Raw genomic sequence first — 23,443 nt, forward strand, 5'->3', positions numbered from 1 at the left:
CAGAGCAATGGCTGAATAATTCCACTGCTGCAGACAGAAATGTTTAGTAGAAGATCGCCTGTCTGAATCTGACTCTCAGAACCTGTCCAGTGGAACTGTGTGTCAAGTCGGGCAGGTCCCCTCCCGTCCCCAGACTGCACCACCAGGCATGGCTTCTTCATCATCCGTCACTGGTTCATCTAGTTTCTGTTTTTTCCACGCCTCTGTCAGCTACGACTAAACGCAGCTGCCACAGTCTCCTCCTTTTCCCAGGTTGGAATAAGCTCTGATACCTTCCTCTCCCACTGGATTTTCTGTTTCTTGCAGCCTCAGTAACATTTGAGGCAGAGTGGCTAGGAGGGGAGGCTCTGTTTCACTCTGAGGCAGCCCATTGGAGACCACCTACCTGGCTGAGGTATGTGGAAACCTAGGGGCCACTAGGGCTGGGCAGCGTGAACCCCAGCTCCCAGGGGGTGATGTTCTCACGCTACCCACGCCCGGGATCCTCTCTGTGGGCAGCCACAGGCTCAGTGACGACACCTCTCTCACCCAGGGAAACCTTTCCCTCTGAGACTGTCCTCAGGGTGGAGCAGAAAACAGTCACAATCCTAATCACCCCAGGATTCCCTCTCACTTTCTCAGAAGAAACATTTCATTTGAGCTCACCCCATGAAGAAACAGGAGGAGGCGGCTAGCGCGCCATTGGGCCGCCCAGTTTCTCATTAGCACTCTGCCCTCCCGTGGTGGGTTTTATTCTGAACTCTGAACTAATCGCCAGTCACTGGGGCGCATACATAAATGTGAGCTTTATTAGGAGAGAAACTCAAGGATGCCCACATCCAACTGCTGGCTCACCTGACACCTTGCATCTGGAATGTTCTTTCTCACCCCTTCCACGATCTAACGGCTATTCTGTCGAGACACGATGGGGCTACCACCTTCTCTGGGAAGTTGGGGTTGGTTCTTCCCCCGTCCACCTCCCGGCAGCACTCAGGTGTCCTTTACGTATACAGAGCACTGCCAAACAAGCACAAGCGTCTGCCTGTTTCCCACACACTCCCCTCCTCCACCGTCTGTTGGCTGTGATTCTGTGTTGGTTCTTTCCTCCTCAGGTGTGTTGCATTGTGGAGTTTCCTGTACATGTGTGCACATACATGTAGAGGCAGAGGTGTAACTACTACCAACTGACATGAATAAATACATACAAACAGGAAACAGAGACATATACACGCAAACCGGCAGGTGAGGACTCAGAGATCTGGTGCTTTTCAGGTGCATTTCCTGTTGGATTTGCTGACCCAGGAGTCTGATAAGAACCCAGATTTGCTTTTTCTGGACAATTTTAAAAGAGAAAAGGAGATAAAAACGTCATCAATGGTCAAAGCCCCTCTCCACTCACCACGTTGTGACATTTTGCAGCCATAGCACAGGTTTTTCTTCTGAAAGGCCCTTCCAGACCTGGTCCTTGCTCTTTATTATTTATGAATTTACAGGAGACAAACCCACACCCACCCCATCTCTGGGGGTGAACATAGGATGGGAAGGGGTCAAGGGTTATCATTACCTATATGACAGCCCCCGATACTGCATGGTGACATCAGGAAGGTCGCCTGGTTTGGAGCCAATTCCAATGCCAGCCTTTGAAAACACACCAAAACCCACAGGAAAATCAGCAGGTCAGAGGAAATGGAGGCTGTCGGTGTGCAGCGCACCTGCAGGCAGTTCCCAGCACTTCACGCCACAAGCAGAACACTGCGCTGGGCCGGGAGTCAGAGGACCAGGCTCGCGTATGTCCTATGCCTCGCTCACGCACAGGCTTCTTTAATGAACAAATTGCATCAGAGTTGTAAAAACGCCTTGGGAGACTAAAGTGCTTTACAAGTGTGAGACACTGTTACATTATGACTATCAGCATCCTGCTCCCAAGTTCTTCATAAGCAATGAAGACAGAGCTCATAGGTTTGCGGGAACTGCAGTGGGCAGATTGCCCATGAACTTTACATTTCTCTCCTTTCCCACTGGGACCGTCTGCAAGGCACTCTCATGGCTTTAGAAGTGCCGCCAGAAAGTGGTCCTCTGGGATGGGAGAGCCCCCCCCCCAACCCCGCCCCTGCTCCTCAGAACCTAGGAGCAGTGTTAGCCACGTCTCTGGAGCCTTGGCTGCTCCCGTGCAGGTGCAAAGAGGGAAGAGATGGGAGGGTCTGAGCTGCTTGGGAAGCATCCCCCAAAGGGAAAAGAGCACCCACACAGGTAGCTGTAAAAGTTTTTTGAGTCAGAATCACATGTTTTTGCAATTGTTAAAAAATTGTTGTTAGGTGTTCAAAACCTCCACGGTCTGAGATAATTCAGTTCACTCCTGAAAAAGACTTCCGTTTGCACACCTGAGTGAGAAAGTGGCTGCAAAACAAACCACCACCGTGTTCCTGGACTGACAAGGCCGGCTGGGAGATGGGGGCGGGGCAGGGGGCATAACGCAGGGGTCAGGAGTGCAGTCCCTGGAGTTAGGAGGACTGGGACCCGGAACTGACACAGCTGCCCCCACCCTACCCAGGGCCCAAGGGTCCTTACAGTCAGAGAATCCCCCAGAGCAGCCACAACTCGGATATCTGCAGGTCTCAGGGCGTGCACTGGAGAGACAAGAGGACACACCTGAATCCACGGGAAGGAAGCTGCCCTCAGAGTCTAACGCTCCTTTAAGCAAGATCAGAAACACCACTCGCATGTGCGTTTGGGCCACACAGGACTGAGCGTCCTTGGTGCCCTGGAGGCAGAGATTATATTAAGACAGACTTTCCCTATAAGAGACACAATAAAGGAACCTGGACCTATGGGGAGAGAGGGGTGCTGAGAGAGGGAGAAGGAAAGGAGGTGGATAAATGGATGGGAGGGAGGAGGGAGGAAGAAAAGCAGGGAAGGGAAGGGAAGGGACGGCACGCTGGGACCACCCTGTAGTGCCAGCAGTCATGTGGGATACCAACTGTGACCTGAGTGGACAGCCAGATGGGCACTGGACCATCTGAGATGAGGTTCAGGGCCTGATACACAGCCCATTGACAGCGGGGATCTGGATTTTTATCAAGAATCTGAGAAATAATCATATCAGGCCTTTCTGGGCCCTCAAGGGTCTTCTAAGACTCCAGGAACTTCCCAGCCCTGCAGGCTCAGGCAGCGACTGCAAGGCCGGGAGCCCCAGGACAATCCCAAGAGCTGGCTCCCTCTCGGGGCTCCCCTGGCACCCGACCCCCACCTCTGGGCCTCAGGGAGGTCACACCACAGGGCTAGGTCACTGCATAGGGAGCTCACATGGCTCCTTCACTGTGCTCCCTGTAAGGGGCGAACAGTCCCTGGCCCGGCCACCTTGAGGCCTGCTAGATAAGATCCCTCTAGAGGGCAGAGGGGGGCAAATCAGGGACTTGTCCCAGGTGACCGCCTAGACAAGAAGCAAGCACTGGCCGTAACTGCATCATTGAGTTACATGTGAAACTCCTGTCGGAACAGTCACGGGCCTCTGAGTCCTTGTGGAAAGGTCCTGTGTCCCAGTGTATCCCAAAGGGCTTACCTGAGGTGGGCGGCGAGGCAGAAGGGGCTCTGTCGCTGCACAGCAGGTGGCTCCCATGGCCCTGAGGGCACAGAGTGACTCTCAGGGGTGAAAGGGACCAAAGAGACTGGCTGAGTGTCAGACATGCACTGACCTAGACACAGACTCCTGCAGACACCCCCCTCTCCACCCCCCTGCACCGGGGGAAGAGCCTAGAAGGACATTTAAAGAAGGCTCTGCAGGCAGTTCTGAATATCAGTCACCCTGAGATCCGCTAATGTAGTTCAGATCCTTCCACCAACTAACCCAAGAACCGGGGCATCACAAAAACACTCCCCAACCCCCTCCCCTGCTTCCCCAGCAGCTTTAGGGGGAGCGTAGGATCTTCACCCATGTCTTTGCTGAGGCTGGGATTTGACTGGCTGGGCCCATTCTGGGCTGTCATTGATGGACCTTACTCTGCCCTCCACCCCGTGTGTCCGAGGTGTGGGTGGATGCACTTGATAAAAGAGGGTGAACCCCCTAGTTCTCACCCCTGCCCGCCCCCCCGCCCCCCACTGGGCTGGTCCCAGCTCGGGAGCTGCCCATTGCCCAGGCTAGTGAGAGGAAAGAAAGCAACAGGCAGGTACCTGCACACTGTTCCTGTAGGTCCTCAGGAACGGCCAGTCCTGTGAGAAGAGGGGGTGAGCAACCGCAGTGAATTTGGCTCGCTTCCTGCACTGCCCTCTGTTCGCCCACCCTCCAGAGGTACTGACCCTGGCAAAAACACTTCAAATACCTTCGGCCTCCCCGTTCCATGTCGCAAGCCCCTCCCTGCCAGGCTGACCCAGGGGGCTCCTTCCCAGGGTGCACTTGGGCCTTTTCTGCAACCCGAATCTGACCCAAACCCACAGAAGCAACTAGAATAAACCCCGCGGTGGCTCCCAGGAATGACCACGTCTGCTCTTCACCTCCTACCAGCCGGCTGGGGTGGCTGCATCACCTGTTTCTCAACCCTGTCCCCTGCCAACAGAGCGCCACTTTCTGCTGACACAAGCCCGTGTCCCTACTCCCTAGTCCCCCTTGTCACCCATGCCACTCCTACCCTGTAGCAGCCTGGGCTCCTTCCTGCCAGGGCAGGAGAAGTCAGGCTCTCTGAGGTCCAGCCTCATGCAAGCCCAGCTGCAGAGGTCCAAGAATCCTTCAGCGATAAGTAAATGAATGGGGGCATCTGATCTGCTTTGTCTTGCAGATCAGAGCCACTTCTGATCTGGGGAGGGGGCAACTCTGGTTAATGTCTGCCTTCCTAGCTCCAGCTTCCAAATAGCAACCCCACCCTACCCCATCCTAGCAGATATTACTCTGGGTCCCCATTCCTTGCTCTTCCCATTGTGCCATGGAGACAGCCACATGGAGTGTCCTTCTGTCCTTTCCTGCCCTTGATGTTGTCCCCAGCCCCTAGCCATCCAAATGAGAGCTGGATGGCAATACCATGTTCCTCTTTCCGACTGGAAAGAGCTGCATATAGCCCAGACTTGTGCTAGGACTCGCTGTGACATGAAGGGATGGAGGAGCGCCCTAGGGCCTCCTGGCCACCAGGGCCTGTCACCCATCACAGTCCAACCTGATGGGGCATTGTGGATGGTTAACCAGAGTCCGGAATGAGTGAGGAGGTGAACAGAGCTGGGGATGAGGGTGAGGCTCTGGTATGCAATGAACTGAGAAACCTTAAAGAGACTTTAAAAGGCTGGAAAAGATGCTTTAGACACTACCTCATTCGGACATGTGATATTGATCGTGTTTTCGAAGTCATACTGCGTTTTCTTCTGGCCGACAGGTTCCAGCTAAACCAAGAAGCAGGAAGACAGGGAGTGAGAAAGCGGTGGCAAGAGTGGAAAGTTCAGGCTGTGGGTCAGGGCTGGAGAAGGGAGGGAGGGACACAGGAAATGGGATTTATTATCACTGCTGTGCCAGGACTCACACAGCCTGAGTGATGGGACCCTGAGGTCTAGCAAAAGCTTTCTGGTATCTTTTTCTTATCAGAAGGAGGAAAGTTATTCCCACCTCGGTCATCTTACCATATTGTTCCAGAGAGCACTGGCTGCGTGGGCATGTGACTTTCTGCTGAAGTGGAAGCAGTCAGGAGCAAAGAACGAGTTGTCAGGCAACCCCTCCTGGTCACAGGGCAGACGAACGGGGCCGTGTTAGGAGACGTCAGGTAACACAGACGACGCCCAGAAGCAGCTGGGCACCGCCTGTGCCCATCTCTTATCCACGACGCTTCCTTTACTCACCGAGTTCTTTGGCATGTCCACTGTTTCGAAGAACGGCTGCACGACCACTGTAAAGTCTTCCCTCGTGTCATACCGCCCACTCTCAACCAGCCGGTGCGTCCCCTCCTGCAGGCCAAGGGGACAAGGGTCAGGGGGCTCGCTGCATCTGCTCGGTCTTTGTGCAATCTCCTTCTCTGCCATAGAATTAAACAGTCCGACTTTTGAGTGAAATCGATCTGCAGCCAAATCTCAACTGATCAGGAGCCAGCTACCGACCTTTTAGATCAGCCTTTATCTCAACCCCTGTCCCCAACCTCTGCTGCCATCGCAGGTGTTTGACCTAGGCTGTGAGAAGAGGAACGGAAGGAAAACCCTAAGTCCATCAGCTTGATCCCCTCTAAAGCTCCCGATTAAAATTTGGGGGAGGAAAAAGTATTTAATGACTTGTTTGCATAAGTCTTATATTTACTTTATTCCTGTTGTACATTTATTCAGAAAATCAAAGGCGAATCACCACCGACATGTAACGCCTGTCACAGCGCCTGAGCACGGTGTGTGTGAGCACGTGGGCTCCGTGCCTGCCCACTCCTCTGGGACTCCCAGACCTGTTGGGGGGCAGGGGGTAACGAAGCTGTCACTCTCACAGCAGCCACTTGGACTCAGCCCCAGGAGGACCTGTAAACCCACGCTGGCTCCCACCTGGGCCAGACGGTCATCTCACGCCTGAGTCAGCCAGGAAGAGAGCCCCTATACCAGAGATGCCTCAAGTTTGACCTCCCGGGGAGTCTCCTCATCACAGGCAGAGCTGTACATAAGGCAGAACGTGCAATGCCCCTAACCAGCTGTGTGACAAGATGCTTCCCCACTCTGGAGCTCTGTTTGGCAAGACCAAGACCAGAACCATCCCGTAAATCCTTTCTAATGCTATTGGTTACTCCATGGACCAGCCACAGTGGCTCACAGGGGTACCGCGCATCTCTTGAGAAATGAAAGAAAACGTGTCTAGAATGCCCGGCACACGGTGGTACTAATAGCAGTGATCGTCTCCAGGGAGAACAATGGGAACTGGAGCTTCGGCAGGAAGCGGGGAGTGAGAGCATTCGGAGAGAGGGCACAATGGTCTCAGGGGGCTGAGCCGTGAGCTTCTCCAGGACGCCAAGTTAGGGCTCTCAGCGGTAACCAGATCAGACCTGGGAACAGCTGGCCACTCTAGAAAGGTCAGTGAAGGCAACTTTGGTGAACAGTTCTTCCTTTCGTCTGCCTAGCATCTGAACCCACTTCCTGTGTTTGAAAACCTCACGGCAGGAGGAGAGAAGGGCAAACACTGGCTTCCTCAATGCCCCTCACCACCAGGGTGTGGGTAAGTGCCAGGGGCCTCCAGCCGATGCCCCCCCTCAGGGCTGACCACTAGTGGTAGGAAGACGGAGGCACAGTATGAACTCCATTCCGCTGAAGGTGGCAACTGCGTCCAGGGCTGTCCACGGCGTCTCCCCTGGACTAGTTCTTGGGTCTAATTTTAATTCTTATGGCTAGGCCCCTAAAATTCCATGATTCTGGTGGCTTGGCCTCTGACCCTTTCTAGCCCTTCCAGATACTGTGCTTAAATAATCGACCTGCTTAAATAAACCAGAAGTGCATACGCTTTTGTTGCTCACAACCAAGAAGCCCACCCACAACGGGTTTGGTCTCCCGGCCTCAGCTGCCTTCCCTGTCCTGGTGCGGGCCGTGGGGTCACAATCACTTGTACACAAACAAGGGGCTACGGCTGGGGAGGCCTCCAGAGGGCTGGACAGTGGGGTCAGAGCATGATAAAGAGAGATTCATTCTCCTGAGCCCTGATACCCCTGGCAGGTACAGCTGCCCCCCCCCCAAAAGTCTGCTGAAAAATGGTTCTGCTCTAAGGAGTCCCTAGACTTAAAGGATGAATCCACCCTGGAAGCTGTTTGCAGTCCATTCTAGAAAGGCCAGAAGACTACTACTGTCCTCTTGAGTGACTGGACGATTATTTAGGGGGGAACACAAGATAGAGTCGAGGGAGTCAGCTGCTCTGGTTGAAGCTTTGATGGAGAAAGGCCGAAAATGAAACAAGGGATGTTTAGAGAACACCTGCTGACTCTTTCTCCCCCGGCTCCCCAACAACAGCTCTTTCCCTGGGAGGGGAGGGCCAAGCGAATGCATGTTACCTCATGGAATCATCCAGACTCTCTGGGGGAGAAAAGGCTTCCCACTGGGAGTCAGGCTCATATACATTCCCCAGGGACAACTGGAAACACTTGTTTTTGTGTAAGGTCAGGAAGCGAGTCTTGGTGAGTCACTGGTTCAGCACCTTGGCTTTATCGCTTGATTCAAATAAACGGAACCACAGTCCCTGCCGCCTTACAGCATGTCTTTAAATCTGCAAACTGGTCAGAGATAACCTCATATCCAGTTGGGGTTAAAAAAAAACGTAGGCATGCACTCCTTTTCCAACCAGGGCAACCGAGTCACATAGCAGTTCCTGCGCAGCGCACTCCTGCCTCACCTGATACTTCTTATTCAGTTCGACGAGGGCGGCAAGTTCTGTTGAGTTGTCACCCGGTGTCAGGACACAGGGACACAGATTCCTGCGGACCAAACAGAAGAGGTGCCCCACCCCACCAAAATCACCTTCTGAGGGCATGATGCAGAAACAGTGGCTTGAGATTCACAATCTATTTAACTCTGAGGTATCAGGAGTCTGTGTGAATGGTGGCCCTGGCTGGCTAACCTGTCAACTGTACCAGAGGAAGCTGAAGGAAATTTCCTAGACATGGATTTGCTCATGAAAATGAGGTAGTTACTCCTTCTGACATCTGCAGGAGGTGCTTTTTATGGAGCTGAGCTACCTTATGACTATCTGAAGAAAGAACAATGGAGGTCCAGCATGCCTCCTTTTAAATGATAATAGTGACAACAATCATAATAAGAATGGCTAACACACAGTGAATACTTACTATGCCAGGAGTTCTATGGGTATAGCCTATCTAATCCTCTTTAGCTATTCTAGACATTGTATTATCATTATCCCCATTTTATAGTTGAGAAAACTGAGGCTCAGTATGGTCATTTTCTCAAGGTCAGATGGATGCTAAGTACAGGAGCCAGAACTTGAACTCCAGTCTGTCTGGGAGGAACCTGAGCTCTAAATCCCTGGTTAAAGTGCTTCTGTCCAGTCTGTAGCTCTGCTCTGGATGGTCATCTTGCAGCTCCAGGCTTCTGGGCTGGGGGATTAAGGGGATAATAGTGTGTGGGGCTCCAGGTAGACTCAGCACCACCAAGGAAAGTACCACCTCTGAGACCAACATCAGAGAGGCAGGGAGGGCAGCGCCCTGGAGAGGTTGTGGGACAAGGTGACCTTGAGCCTGCCTAACCCACACTCAGTGACTCGGCTATTTCAGATCTGAGAACCAACCTGGCAAATGCCTACTATGAACCTTTAGCTTGAATTATCTGAAATCCCTGCAGTGATTGGTAGCAAGAGACTTTGAGGTGAGCAGCTCTGCAATGGAATGAAAACACTGAACGCTGTGCGGCCCAGAGATGGAGAAAGTGGGAGCCAGGGGATGAGTCAGCAGCTGCAAATAGGATGCCTGACACCAGCTGAGTTACTAGGCATGTGTCATCCAGCAGCCATCCTCCTGCCTTCAGCACCCTTGGGCTTCCCGAGGGGACCTGTGCAGTCTGGACCCCCAGGTGAGGCTTGGTGTGGATCTTCAGGGGAGCCGCCAAGATACCCCTTCCTTTCGAAGAGCAAATCTGGCCCTTGTGAATTATTCATTCAGCCACTCAGCCCCTGTGCTGTGCTGGCAGTGACTCAGACACAGGGTTCAGGGCTGTGGGGGAGAGGCACATGAGTAATTACCATGTGATATGCTCCGGGCTATAGTGTGTGTGTGTCTGGGGGGGCTGGTACAGAGCTGGGGGTGGGGGGATGGGCCTAGCACCATGACCTCAGTCAATGGTCCAGAGGAGGCCTTGCCAGTAGCAATGCTGTGTGAAATGTTCATCCTTGGGTTAGAGGACATCTCATTCCTGAAGGTTAGGCAGACAAGCAATACTACAGAGGGAGATAGATACCTGTTTGGCTCTGGAAACTGGGGATGAAGAAGGCCTCCCAGGGCCTTTTGTCCTCTGGGGAAGACTCTGTCCTCTAGACCCTCCTGGCTCTGATGTGACCACCCTCTCCTCTACCAAGCAGCAATAGGCCTACATTTGTGAATGTCTAGTCTGGAGCACCATGGCAAAGAGAGACTCCCTCTGTCCTGAATACACTTACAAGTAGGCCCTAGCAGCGGCCAGCGGGCCGGGCCCACCAGGCCCACTCTATTCCTTGTGCTTAACTCTTCCCTCCCTGGAGGACTGAAGAGTGTCCCGAGCTGCCATGACAACAGAAGCCCCTGTGGGTTGTAAATGCATGCTCCAAGGTGAGCTGAGGTCTCCCCTGGGGTCACAAAAGTCTCCTCCATTAGACTGTGTCAGGGTACAAAACGGGGTGGTCTCGGCACTCCTCCCACTTCTGCCCTTGGGTTTTCTCACTCGTCAGAGTCACCTTCTGCTAAGGGTCCTATGCCCCTTTTGGGAACAGGGGGGCACCTTACCTGAGGATCAGCCTTGGGCAGCTGACTTTCTTCTCATTGTACAGCTCCCTCAGGCTGACGATCTCCAGCACCTTCACCAGGTTTACAAACGCCCGAGGAACCTGGGCAAAGACAAGGTCAGTCCCTGAGAGGATGGGGCTGGGCAGCTGCTCCCGCTGGGTGTCAGGGCTATGGCTGTCTGTCCAGCCGCGTCTACTTGCTGCATCCCTGCCTCCTCCCCCTCCCCCACTCTTCCCCACCCCATTGGCACTTATGTGTTCAGGCTGCTGGGACCAGGATTGACAGCATGGTCATGCTGGTCTCCAGGTAAAGGGGACCTGACAAGGAGGTCTCAGCCAGAAGCCAGAGCCACCTCCAGGCTAGGTCTGAGGCCCTAGGAGAACATGGTTGAGCTGCTCAGAGGCCAGGGGCCCCGGCCTCTGTACCTCAGCGTGGAGGATGTCCAGAGCCTTCCGGATGTTGTCTGTGAAGTTCTGGGGAGAATAGCGGGCCTGTGGGAAGAGGAAATTTCTAACACCATTGTGCCAATCTCTATGCAGACCAAGGCCCCTCCTTCCTGTGTTTCAGCCAGAACAGGCCACATTGACACACAGGTTTGCCTTGGGTCCCCACCTTCATACCAGCCCCACAGTCCACAGTCTCCTCGTGGCTGTGACCCCCTTCCTTCCATATGGGAGATGCCCTTTCCCCGCATGGAACTATGGAAAGCTCCAGATCCTCTTCCTATCAACTAGGTGTGGGGCCCTAGCAGAGGCACTTCACATTCTGGGCCCCCTGAAATGGGGTGTTGGAGCAGAGGACCTCTGAGATCTCCTGCCGCTTGGACATCCTCTGGTCTTATGCCTTGATTTCTTCTGCTTAGAGCCTCAAGTGCCCACAGCCCAGTCAAATCCCTTAAGGAGATAGCAGAAGGGAACAGGGCCCTGGGAAACCCCTCTCCCGAACATAAACACATTTTAATGGTTATTTCTCTTGATTTTGGTACTTGTGATTTTTAAACTTTTTTTTAAAACAGTGGAACCCTTTCTGAAAGAAATCCAACCAAGAGACTTGCTCTACCAAATGAATCCAAATTGCAAGGGAGTGGGGGAGGGCCCATGATCCCACCTCGCCCTACCCCTGGCAGCCCCAGGGCCCCACTGTGGGCCCCTCACATTATCGCTTGAAACCCCTGCACCCCAGTGACTTTGATGTCAGGAAAGGAGGGGTTAGGGGAGCAGGGTTGCCCCTCAGGGCAGAAGCCCCCAGGCCACAGCAAGACTCACCACTTCCTAAATTTTGCTCAGCTGGTCCTTTTTCTGCCTGACAAACGTCCTAGACTTCAAGTCCCAGTGGGAAAGTCTCCTACTCTGTGTAAACTTCTGACACAGGAATTCTGCCTTCAGACCCCCGTGTGCATCACCAGAGCCATGTCGTGGTGTTTTCCTCACAGTGTCATGGTGAGTTGTCTGTGTCCCCCTCCTCTGATGGGGTGAGGGTCTTGAGGTCAGAGCCTGAGTCTCATTTGCCTGCTTAGCTCCTAGTATGGTGCCTGGCATATAATACATGCCCAGCAAATGATACTAGAAATTTAAAGAAATCCTGTTTATCAGAAAACACTGTAACCAAAACTAATGGAAGACAACAAATAAGCATATTTAACAAAGGGCCTTTATAAATCAATAATAAAAAGATATATACCTTAATTAAAAATGGCCAATAGGCATAATACAGAATTTATCAAAAGGAGAGATTCAAACAAGGGAAATAAAAGTTGATTCCTACCCAAGAAGAAAATAAATGCAAAATTTGAAAACAAGATTCAATTTTTTTTTCACTTATCAGATTAGCAATTATTAAATAACATACATTGCCAGTTGGAATGTGGGGAAGTAGGCATAACTGGTATAAACATTCTGGGAGTAATTTAGTAATATGTATCCAAAGCATTAAAAATGTGCAGAGTCACCAAAAAATAAAATGTATAGATAGATAGGTGTTACTATAGCACATTATTAACAACTGTAAAATCTAGCGAGTGGGTATATGAGCACTTACTACACAAGTCTTTCCATTTCTCAGTATATTTGGAAATAAGACATTGAGGGAAGTACACATACATTTTTGCTTATAAAGCTTACTAGCTAGAATATATACCAGGAAACAACTGTGGATGTACATAAATATGATTGTTTATCCTGGTGTTAATTTATAATAGGCATAATTAGAAGTAATGTAAGCTAAGTACCCAATAACTGGGAACAGTTAAGTAAATTACAGCCAATCTATATTATGGGCTTCTATATAGCCATTAAGAATTATTTTATAGAAAAATAAATATTGATATACGACTATCTTCCCAATGTGCAGCTATTGAAAAAGAGCAGGTTACCAAACAATATTTTTGGGATGATACCATTTTTAGAAAATAATAAAGCATTTTCTCCATATTCACAGCAAATGCTAGAGATATTTACCAAAGTGTTAACAATGGCATTTCTGGATGTTGTAATTATGTTACAGAGAATATTTTTTACTCTGTACTTTGATATGTCTCCAGTGTGTATTATTTGCACAATTAAAAAAAAAACCTATTAAAAAAAAAAGTCAACTGAATTGAATATGGAAGAGGTATGTTCAGCATAGACAGAAGTGGAGGCAGGTTTGGGCTTAAGACAAAGAAACACCACAAAACAATGTACACCTACTCAGATCCCTGGTTAGGGCTACCTTGCAAATGAAAGAGCTACCCATCACTGGAAACGTTCAACAACTGAATTCTATGGAAGGCATTTTTGCGTGGGTGGAGACTTGTCAGGATGGCTCATGGGGTTTCTTCCAGCTCAGAGAATCTGAGATTCCAGGATTCCACTCCCACAGGGCAGCAGCCTGGCTCTGGGGCTTCCCATCAGCCCAAAAGGACCAGGCTCTGGCCTCTAAGGATCTGTGTTAGGAAATCAACTTTCCCATACAAGTAAAGCATAACATGGAGATAGTGAGGCAACTCCATATTGGAGGATAGAGCTGGCTTGTAATGAGCTATGAAGATATGCCAGAGTTCTTGAGGTCATTGGCGTGTTATCTTGGTTTCTAGAATGATAAGCTCAGGCTCCCTTGATAGAAAACCTAATCAGGATCAATCTCATCATCAGCCCTGCTTGTCCTGTCAACTGTCTTCCTGGAGGTGAATGCCCTCTTGGACTTGAGGTCAATCCCAGGCTGGATCCAGGCCTGACCACAAGCCCAATCCCAGCCCAGCTGCACTGCTCTGGAGACCTCAGTGGGGAATCCTCCCCTGCGACCTACCGGGTCATTGCAGAAATCACAAAGGTCATTGCCTCCTATAAACATGGTTATTATCTTCCAATCTTCCTGAAAATTTATGTTCTGAAATGAACAGAAAACAAACAAGTAAGTGCCTCACCCCAGGGTCAAGTCAAGGAAAACACAAAGTGCTGAGCATTGGCAGGAATGGGTCCTCACACACCACAGGGTTTAGAGGACATTATCATTGGCTGTTTTTTCTTAAAGATGAACTCTCTGAACTTGTACGTGGCCCTGTCCTCCCTCAAAGCTGACTCTGTCTCTATGGATTTCTCCTGCCTAATCCCTGCTTTGGGGAGTCCTACCTCACATGGTCCCAGGTGGCACCTCCCCCAGACTTACCAGTGTGGTATTCTTCATCAGATCTACCAGCCTCCTGGCCTGAACTTGCAAATCCCTGTGGGAAGACACAGGAAGAAGTCATGTGAGGCGCAGGGGCTGTGAAGCTAGGGCTGGGAGGGGACTTTGCAGAGAGAACAGGAATGAGACATGTAGCAGGAAACCTGGGCTGAAGGTCATACAGAGTTGGAGGTGGGTGGGGAGTCATGTCTATACGGTGGGAAGAGCAGGACACTCCACGTGTGATGAGGGGAATTGTTTCCTGATTGGCGTGTCCAGTCACATACTTTTCTTTCTCCCTCATGCCAAGCTCATTCAGGGCAAAGAGAAGGCTGCATGGGAATGTTTCATGTCATGCACGGCTCATACCATGACCTCAGCCTCAAGGGGGCCTCACCCTCCAGGTGACAGAGTTGAGTCAGGCATGCTTGAGTTTGAAATGGAGTTACCTCTTGCTAACTGTGGGAATGTGATTTAAGGCCCCAGTTCAAAAAGACTACAGACATGGAGAAAATGCCCAATCTTAGAGGGTCATTGGGAGCCGTAAGCAAGATGGGCAGAGCAGCCCCGTGGCGTTAGAGCCCTTACAGGTGCCAGGCAGCATGGGTTTGAGTCCTGGTCCCACCCCGGACCAGCTCTGAGACCTTGGCAAAGCACTTACCCTCGCCAACTCTCAGTTTCTTCCTGTGTAAGATAGGGGTGGTAAGCCCAGCTTCTTCACAGAGTTGTTGGGCAGATTAAATAAGTTGCCCGTAAAGAACTGAGGCTGCACATGGTAAGCATTCATATTATAAATTAACTATTGGATTATTTCTACCACCATCATCACCATTATCATCAACAAAGTCTCTGGTACAGTGCTCAGCAAGAAACATTAGCTACCATTCTCTTCCTCTCTTAACTAGCAGCCCAACTGGCCTGGTCTTAAGTCATAGGAGACTAGGTATCAGTTAAACTGGGCGGGAATTCCGGGTAAGCCATGTAATCTCATTGAGCCTCAGTTTCCTCATCCAGACATCTGAAGTTATCAGAGCAGCTGCTCTTTCTATGGACCTGAGTTTTGGGGTGATTTGTTGACCTCTCTGTATCATCAGTACCATCATTAAGAAAACATGGTACCTGACCCTCTGCTTTGTCCACCTCAACGTTACTGTGTGGAACGCAAGGAATAATGGAAATGAAGGCACTTTGCAACTTGCGCACAGCTGTATGTGTATGAGGAGTTATTATCAAACCTGGGATAAAGCCTGCAGGACACAAAGCCAACAGACCACGTCGTCGAGTTGGTGCATCAGTTCAGGCCACATGGCCTCTTTGTGATACAGTTTCTGCGATCTGGGACTGATAATCTACAACTCTTCCCTAGAACTCAGGACGTGTTGGACAAATGGATTCCTTGCACGAAAGAGCCCCAAGGCCTCTGGGAAAGCAGGGAAGAAATCCAGGGCCATATGAATCACCCTCCGTTTTAGTTACTTTTATGACTAAGCCTTCCTTCCAGGATGCCTTCCTGACCTAGTCATGCTTAGAACTGCCTCTCCTCTTACACCACCAGCTGGCATGTGCTTGGAAAAATGCAAAGTTACGGTAATATTAAAATAAGCCAGAAATTTAAAGCAGTAAAGTGGTAGCCTTTCACCCCTGCCCCGCCAAAAGGAAAACAAAGCCACAGAATTCGTTCTGAACCCTCTTAGGTTTTGTAGGGTCTCTGCTTTGGGTAATTCATCAGCTTTCCTGTCACTCACACACGAGAGTTACTTGGGTGCCTCACAGAGCCAGGACTGTGCTGAGAATGGAGAGAATGAAGGTAGGGGCCCCAGGAACCAGAACACAAGAATCCCTAGGAACGACATGGTAAAGGGAAGTTTGTGAGTCTTCTGGAAGAAGAACAGGATTAAGAACCAGGATCCTTCCATTTTCTCTGGATTGGGCATAGCATTCACTTATTCTCTGACCAGGTAGCAAACCCAATGGAGCACTCAGGGCTCCAGGACGTCGGAGAGAAATGGAGCTGCAGGACCCACGGAAGCCAACCCTGTTCATTCGGTACCATGGACCATGACATGGTGCGTCCCTTGTTCACCACCAGGTTTCTCAGGTGGGTCTTGCATCCCTGCTACATTGTTGCTGGCACGACCATCCTGACCCAACACATGTGCATTATTTACAGCTCACCAGAACTTCCACATTCAACATGGCATTGAGCCTCACAACCGCCCTGGGAGGGTTCATGGCCGGCCCATCCCTTAGAGGCTAAGGCTTAGTGAGGCCAGGTAGGGAAGGGGGTGATGGGAGAGCCAGGACTCAGACTCAGGGGACCAGTGCTCTTTCCATGATCCAGGAAGACTGCAAGATCCAGAGCCTGAGAAAGCTGCCTGAAAAGCATGTCTGGGGAAGGGAAGGAGAAGAGGATAGGAAAGACAGAGATTAGCAAAGTAATAAAAACCAAGTCTCGCAGGGAGCCCTCTTATGGTCACTGTCTTATGTAAGCATGAGATGTATAGACAAGAAAGTAATTTGCTCAAAGCATATACCTGGCATCAGAGTCAACTGTGACTAGTTCCTGGGGGTGGAGTTGGGGGTGGGCTAGCCGCTTTCTGTGTCCCACGGCCAGGGACACCCCCAAGAAAGCCCTTCTAGTTCAGTCTTTGACCCTTACACCCTTCCCCTGGACCAACCCCCCCCCCCCCCGCCCCCGGCAGCCAGCCACAAATCTCAAGCCAGACCAAGCTCTTAAGAAGACCTGTACTGTTCACCCTCAAGGCTCCCCTGCTCACCCAGCTACGTTTCCTGCCACAGCCTGGTTTAGGAAGGCTGTGGGACTGTTTTCTTTCCCGGTGCCAACAGAGAAGCCCTTCAGGGAAGGGTTGAATTCCCGGAGGATGTCTGGAAATACAAGGAAGAGACATGCTTAGTATACCCCAAAGCAATGTTCCAATTCCTTTAATAAACCCCAGCGAGTGTTCAAGACCAAGCAGAGTCCCCACCCACAGCTCTTCCCTACACTACTTACTCAGCATGGAAAGACAATGACAATTACTGACACTGAGTATCTTTTTGGTGTTTATTGGCCATTTGTGTGGCCTTTTTGGAGGAATGTCGACTCAAAGCCTTTGTCCGTTTTTTAAAATTGTGATAAAATACACATAATCAAACTTACCATCTTAACCATTTTTAAGTGTACAGTTCAGTGGTATTAAATACATTTGTAATGTTGCCTTGGCCCGTTTTTAATCAGGTTGTCTTTTTATTGCCAAGTTATAAGAAACCTTTATATTTTCTAGATACAAGTTTCTTACCAAATATGTAATTTGCAACTATTTTCTCCCACTCTTTGGGTTGTCTATTACTTTCTTTGGGTTGTCTTTTTCCTTTGAAACACAAAGGTGTTTAATTTTGTCCAATAAATCTATTTTTTCTTTTTGTTAGTTGTGCTTTTGGTGTCGTATCTAAGAAGGTTTTCTTTAACCGGGGCGGGGGGGGGGGTCATAAAGATTTGCTCCTCTATTTTCTTCTAAGAGTTTGTTTCATTTTGAGTTAGTGTCTGTGTATGATGTGAGGTAGGGGTCCGGCTTCATTCTGTGCATGTAGCTATCATCCAGTTGACCCAGTACCATTTATTGAAAAGATGATTCTTTCCCCATTGGATAGTCTTCACATAGGCTAAGTGCGTCAGGAGAGTCCACCAGAGGGTGACATTGTTTCAACCCTTTGTAAGTCACTTTGGTGAAAGCGCTTGAGCCTGTTGATTTTCAATTATGTTATCCATGGTAATAGCATAGAAATCGGAGAGCCCAGCAAGCTGGTGTACGGGCTGGGCCAGCTCACAACCAGTTAGTCACACTTACAAAAGCCACCCAAACCATCTCCTAGCAATAGGGGAGCTTATTAACAGCTCTTGTGTGTAGACCTAGAAATAAAGAAGACAGAGAGTACTTGTGCCACAAAACCGTACCTGCTTAAATTCAACAGGATTTGCAAATAGCAAAAACAGATAACGGGAAGTCCCATCAGCTCTGCCTATGTGAAGATTAAGCAGTCCCTGTCACCAAATTCTTAGTGATTTAAAGCTCAAATAACCTCCTAGCTCCTAAAGATGTATTACAAAGGGATAATTACATGAAGATGAATTGCGAATGAGACCAGTGAAATTCCTCTCAGGTACAATTATTAGCTATAAGATTTTAAAGGGAAAGAAATCAATTTAACATTCATTGCAAGCACCTTTAAGAACAAGCACAGTGCTGTGTGTGCACTGAGATGAATAAAAAGATGAATAAGACAAGGTTTGCAGAGAAGGTAGTCAAGCTTTAAAAAACCATCCCAAGCTGTTGCCGGAGCGAGGCAACTTCACCTTTACTGCTGCAATGGCAGTGTTTCCTAAAGCTACACACAGGAATGTAATGTCTTTGCATGCAGTGGTTCCTGGTGCGGCCCAAGCCTAGATCAATGCGTGTCAGAGAAAGGGGCTCTGCTCAGAATGACAGGCATAGCAGAGATGGGTTTCCTTTCCTTCTTCCTTGAATCATTTCTTAATAATGACTTGCACTCAGATTTGACCTGAGATCTCTTTTCCTCTCTTAATCTCTTCCTTGCACAAATTCAGTTTCTCAAAACAAACAAAATTCTCCCAGGCTTTTATCGCAGGGCGACCACACCAGGGAAGCAGCGCCCTCTGCCGAATGCGGTTGCCTCCTCCCGCCGGTCCCTGCTAAGCCCGCGGCCGCGGCCAGGGGGCGCTGCAGAAACGCGCGGGGTGGCCGCGAGCCGGCCCGAAAGCCCGGGAGCGCGCCTGTACTCACTGGGCAGGGTGGTGTGGGTGCTGACGTTCCCATCTCCGCCGACGCTGGGTTGTGGGAACAAAAGAGAAAATGACAGTTGAAAATGCCAGCGACGCCAAAACACCTCAGACACTACCAAGACACTTTCTGCTTCTGAGAAACACCCCGGGGGCTTGGAGCCTGACTTTTCCTTATGATTTCAGTAAAAAACCTTGACAAACCATCCAGAATACAGCAACTCCTCTCCTCTCTCCCCACACACTTTAACATCCAAACAAGAACCGGTCGTGCCTGACTTTGGTGATTTTTAACTTTGAGCGTTGACCTTGGGACGGGGGGGGGGCGGGCGGGGGGGGGGGAGATACCGTGGGCCCTCTTCTCCCCGACTTCCAAAGGGAAAGAGACCTTCCTTGCATGCACATTGCTATTATTACTGGAAACACAGTAAAGTTGTTTGCCCTCATTGTTCCTTTCCTCTTTGGCTCGGGCAAACCCATTTTCCAAGGGTATCTTCTTGAGAGCAACCCATCTTCCAAGCCACTTCTAATATTCCAAGGAAATCAAAGCTGGATGGGTTTCTAGGCATGAAAACATGCAACATCCCGGGGTTTATTGGAGTCCCTGCTTTTCTATATTCCTTCATTCTCTGCCAAGTATGTCTGGGAACATTTTCAAGGTTCTCAGAGTATTTGGGGTTTAACCCTGTGCAGCATCACAAGGAAGATGCCGGGGAGTCAACACTCAGCAGTGCCACAGACGCCAGATTCCAGGCTGAGGAACCACCAAGCCTGCCCTCTCATGCCTTCAAAGCTCAGAGGTCAAGTCCTGCTCACTGCAGCTTGGAGAGGCCTGGATTTGCTTGCAGCTAGAGCAGGAACGAGCCTGCAGGAAGCCACACACAGTGAGGGAGGCCACCAGGTTAGGTGCCAACAAGCATCTACTCTATTTCTTGCTCTTTTACCATCTGGCTGTGTGGTCTTGCACAGGTTACTTGCCTTCTCTGAGCTTTGCTTCCTCATCTGTAAACTGAAGGCCCTTTAATAATGGTGCCAGCTACCATTTATCCGTACTTTGTGCCAGGCACTGTGCTGGAGTACTCTAATCCTCACAACAGTGCTCATGCAGTATTATTATCCCTGCATCAAAGATGAGGAGACAAGCTCAGAGAGGCTAAGGAACGGGCCCAAAGTTGCACAGAGCTGGACGGCCAGGGTTCAGACACAATTCTGGTTCCAAAGGCCACTGCCTCCTTCCAAGATTACTTCCCAGAGGGAGAAATGGAAGCTAGAGAAGCTTTTCCAACCCAAATGTTTATGTGGTTTCTCCTCCAAACTGCCCCCAGTCCCAGCTCCTGCTTTGGGAAATGCAGTGGTTTGGGAAAGCTGATAAATACTTTCCTTGTATTAAACCTAGAAGTTTCTCAGGAAAAGTACTAGATGGCTCACATCCCTGTTGGAGGAATAGTTTTCTACGATGCTCAGGGGGCCTCCCAGCCCTGCCATGAAGGGGTCTTCTTTGGGGGCTTGCCACACCATCACTCACCTCCAGGACAGGCCTCGATACTGAGTCAAGACATCCAAGACATCCCCAGGCTTGGACCCAGCCCCGTTACCTGCCTGAGAAGGAGCAACAAGACAGTGAGTTTCCCTGCCTGCTGGCCAGGAGGCCTGCACCTCGTTCTGGCTGAGGTTGTCTGGGCGCCCTCTAGAATCCAGAGTCCAGACAGCATCCTTTTGAGACACTAGTGATAGGTCCTGCTGGGAATCCTGGACTGTTCACAGCCTGGCTCACCCTAGGAAACCCTGCCCAGACCAAGACCGCGTGACACTAGTCTAGAGAAATGGCTCTGAAAAATAAGACTGCAGTGTCCATTTTCCAAAGGGGGCGCATTTCAGGGGCCTGTGTTCTTCATCTTTAAAAAGCTGTGAAATCTGTCATAAAAGAAAGCCTATCACAGTTCTTTTATATCCCTCCATCTCACATATGGACAGTTTAAAAAGTAGTCATCAAATGAAATGCCATGTATCTACCCCTCAGCCGATGAAAGAGCAGGGTCTTTGAAGCCACACCCTGGACCCTCTCTGCAGGTGTGCCTCCCTTGCCTAAATCCTTATTCCTGAGCAGGGCCATGCCCCAGGGTGTGATCCCTACTCTGGTGCCCAATTCCTCCGCCACCTGCCAGGTATGTCACACTTAAAGAGCTGTCTACCCAGGAAATCCTGAAAAGCTGCGTTGATTCTTGCTTACTTCTTATTCCCAGAGCATATTTAAGGAGCCAAGGGGTGGGAGAGCAGAAGGGGGGCAGGTGATATCTGGCCACACCTGGCAGACAGTGGGTGGGGGTAACAAGTGCTAAGAACCAGTCTGCCTGTCCATCCCAGAGAGCTATGAGCAGAAGGGCCTTTGGGGTGAAGAATCACTGAGAGGTTCAGGGAGGAGACAGCTACCATACAGGGACAGAATTCTGGACTTAGAGTCGGGACCCATGAGTTCTGGTCCTGTCCAGCACTTTCACACTGTGCAGTCGTGGACACTGACTTTTCGTCACTCAGCTACACCTTCTTTATTGGTTAAGTCCCAGGACTGTCAGACTTCAGGGGATTTTGTTGAGGGTTTTTGAGTGAGATAATAATATCCATGTGAACAGGCCAAAGACATGAAAGGTATCAGCTGGTCTTGGGGGAGATTCTGCTGGAGGCCCTGGCTGTTACTGCCAGTAGTGGGACACACCTGCAGGGAACCGCTGTTGAGTGGGAGCTTCTGCCTGGGAACCTCTGGGACACCTGACCCAGGCTCTCTAAGGGCCTGATCTGGCTTTTCATGGATAGCTCTTTGTAGGGCCTGGGCTGTCACCAGGGAGAGGCTGCAGAGACAGGCTATCATTTTTAGGAGCTCTGACTCTTCCAGGACCCATTTCCTCACATTCTTCCCCTCCCCCCCTCCACCCCCATCAGCACTTGCTCCCGTCTCATCATCTCTTTGCCCTGCCCTTCGCCAGGTTTTTGAAGGAGTGCTGCTCCGTGGCTGGGAGACCTAGTCCAGTTCCGCTGCGTCACTTCCATCACCGGTGCTCCCTCTGGGGTCCCCCCACTTCTTGCCTTCTCCTTCATTTCAGCATTGGGAGAGGAATGATGAGTTTAGAGCGCAGGCAGGAAAACAAGATGAGCAAGCGATGCTGGAGTCCAGGGTGGGTGATGGGGGATGTACAAGGACTGAAGACCAGGACCCAAGGTGGCAACGTTTAGGAGCTAGGAGTGAGGTTTTCTCTTTCCAGGTCCTCGTGTGAATCCAAATCAGCCCCTCCCCTGCCCCTCCTTCTACAGTCAGGGTGACTCACCGTGAGAGAGTCTCCCAGGGCCCCGATCACCTTGATGTCTGCCACCTTCAGCCTGTGAACTGAGAACCAAGCAGGAGTGAATGGAAGATTGAGGGTCCTAACTCCTCTGAAAACAAACGAAGATCTCCCAGGAAAACAGAGAGAAAGTCTGTTTTTAACAGCACTTCAGCTTGGACAAAGATATTAAGAGCCCGTCCTTGTCATCAGGTTCAGCAGCAGCAGCGGTGGAGCCTGACTGCCGGCCTCCTCTATGGGCACAGGGCACCCGGCCCAGAGCTCAGGGCTGGACAGTGGACCAGTTTTCAGAGGGGAATCTGCTGGCTTTTGATGACCCAATGCCACAGGGTGAGCAGTGGCCCTCAGGACATGAAATAGCCCACAACCAATGCTTAATCTACTCGAGGATCTGGTCATATTTGGGATCAAGTATACCATCCTACCGAAAAAATTCAGCTCAGCTTCTCCACTGTGTAAAGGGAAATGCTTTCATACCACTATTTTAAAAAATCAAGGTGAAATTCATAGAACAGAAAATTAATCATTTTAGAGTCGACAGTTCCATGGCATTTAGTGAGGCATTCACGATGTTGTGCAACCACCACTCTATTAGTTCCAAAACATTTTCGTCACCCTCAGAGGAGACCTGTCCCCATTAGCAGCTACTCCCCATGTCCCCCTCTCCCCCAGCTCCTGGCAACCACCAATCTGCTTTTTGTCTATGGATTCACCTATTCTGGACAATTCATACAAATGCCATCACACAACATGTGGCCTTCTGTGCCTGGCTTCTTCCCCCTTGCATGATGTTTTCATGTTTGCCCCTGTTATTGCAAGTGTCAGTACTTCATTCCTTTCATGGCTGCATGATATTCTACTGTATGGATATACCACATTGTGTTTCTCCATTCATCACTTGAAGGGCATTTGGGTTGTTTCCAGCTTTTGGATATTGTGAATAGTTCTGCTATGAACATTCATATATTGCATTTACAAGTATTTATTTGAATGTCTGTTTTTCCATTATGTGGGGATACACCTAGGAGTGGAATTGGTGGGTCATATGATAATCCTACATTTAGCTTTTTGAGGAACCACCAAACTGTTTCCTACAGCCTGACTCCTATTTTTTATCTCTGGAGTTTAAGCCCATATTGTGATGTGGCTAAGCAGCTGTCTATTCATATGACAAACACATTCAACACCAAGCAATGGCTGGGGGCACTGGGGACTACACAGTGACCTGAAATGTTAAATGCCCTCAAGACCCTCACAGGTGAAGGAAGAAATGGAAAACATCC

General features: G+C 50.1%; 1 protein-coding gene across 1 annotated transcript in view; it reads right to left on the reverse strand.

Annotated features, from left to right (window-relative positions):
- The window catches only part of PLB1 (phospholipase B1), a 137,578-nt gene that overhangs the window by 42,440 nt on the left and 71,695 nt on the right, over positions 1–23,443 (reverse strand). Inside the window, exons 19-34 of the mRNA XM_090280991.1 lie at positions 22,146–22,204; positions 20,351–20,424; positions 18,830–18,873; positions 16,805–16,913; positions 14,031–14,085; positions 13,671–13,751; positions 10,811–10,876; positions 10,386–10,486; positions 8,291–8,372; positions 5,791–5,895; positions 5,575–5,670; positions 5,269–5,340; positions 4,147–4,185; positions 3,539–3,599; positions 2,548–2,606; positions 1,544–1,617 (exon numbers count right to left, since the gene is read on the reverse strand). Coding sequence (XP_090137117.1) covers positions 1,544–1,617; positions 2,548–2,606; positions 3,539–3,599; positions 4,147–4,185; positions 5,269–5,340; positions 5,575–5,670; positions 5,791–5,895; positions 8,291–8,372; positions 10,386–10,486; positions 10,811–10,876; positions 13,671–13,751; positions 14,031–14,085; positions 16,805–16,913; positions 18,830–18,873; positions 20,351–20,424; positions 22,146–22,204 — 1,177 coding nt within the window. The remainder of the gene's footprint in view (positions 1–1,543; positions 1,618–2,547; positions 2,607–3,538; positions 3,600–4,146; positions 4,186–5,268; positions 5,341–5,574; positions 5,671–5,790; positions 5,896–8,290; positions 8,373–10,385; positions 10,487–10,810; positions 10,877–13,670; positions 13,752–14,030; positions 14,086–16,804; positions 16,914–18,829; positions 18,874–20,350; positions 20,425–22,145; positions 22,205–23,443) is intronic.

Source organism: Furipterus horrens, unplaced genomic scaffold (genome assembly GCF_987537825.1).
Source record: "Furipterus horrens unplaced genomic scaffold, mFurHor1.1.pri manual_scaffold_6, whole genome shotgun sequence".
In the NCBI taxonomy this organism is placed as follows: domain Eukaryota; kingdom Metazoa; phylum Chordata; class Mammalia; order Chiroptera; family Furipteridae; genus Furipterus; species Furipterus horrens.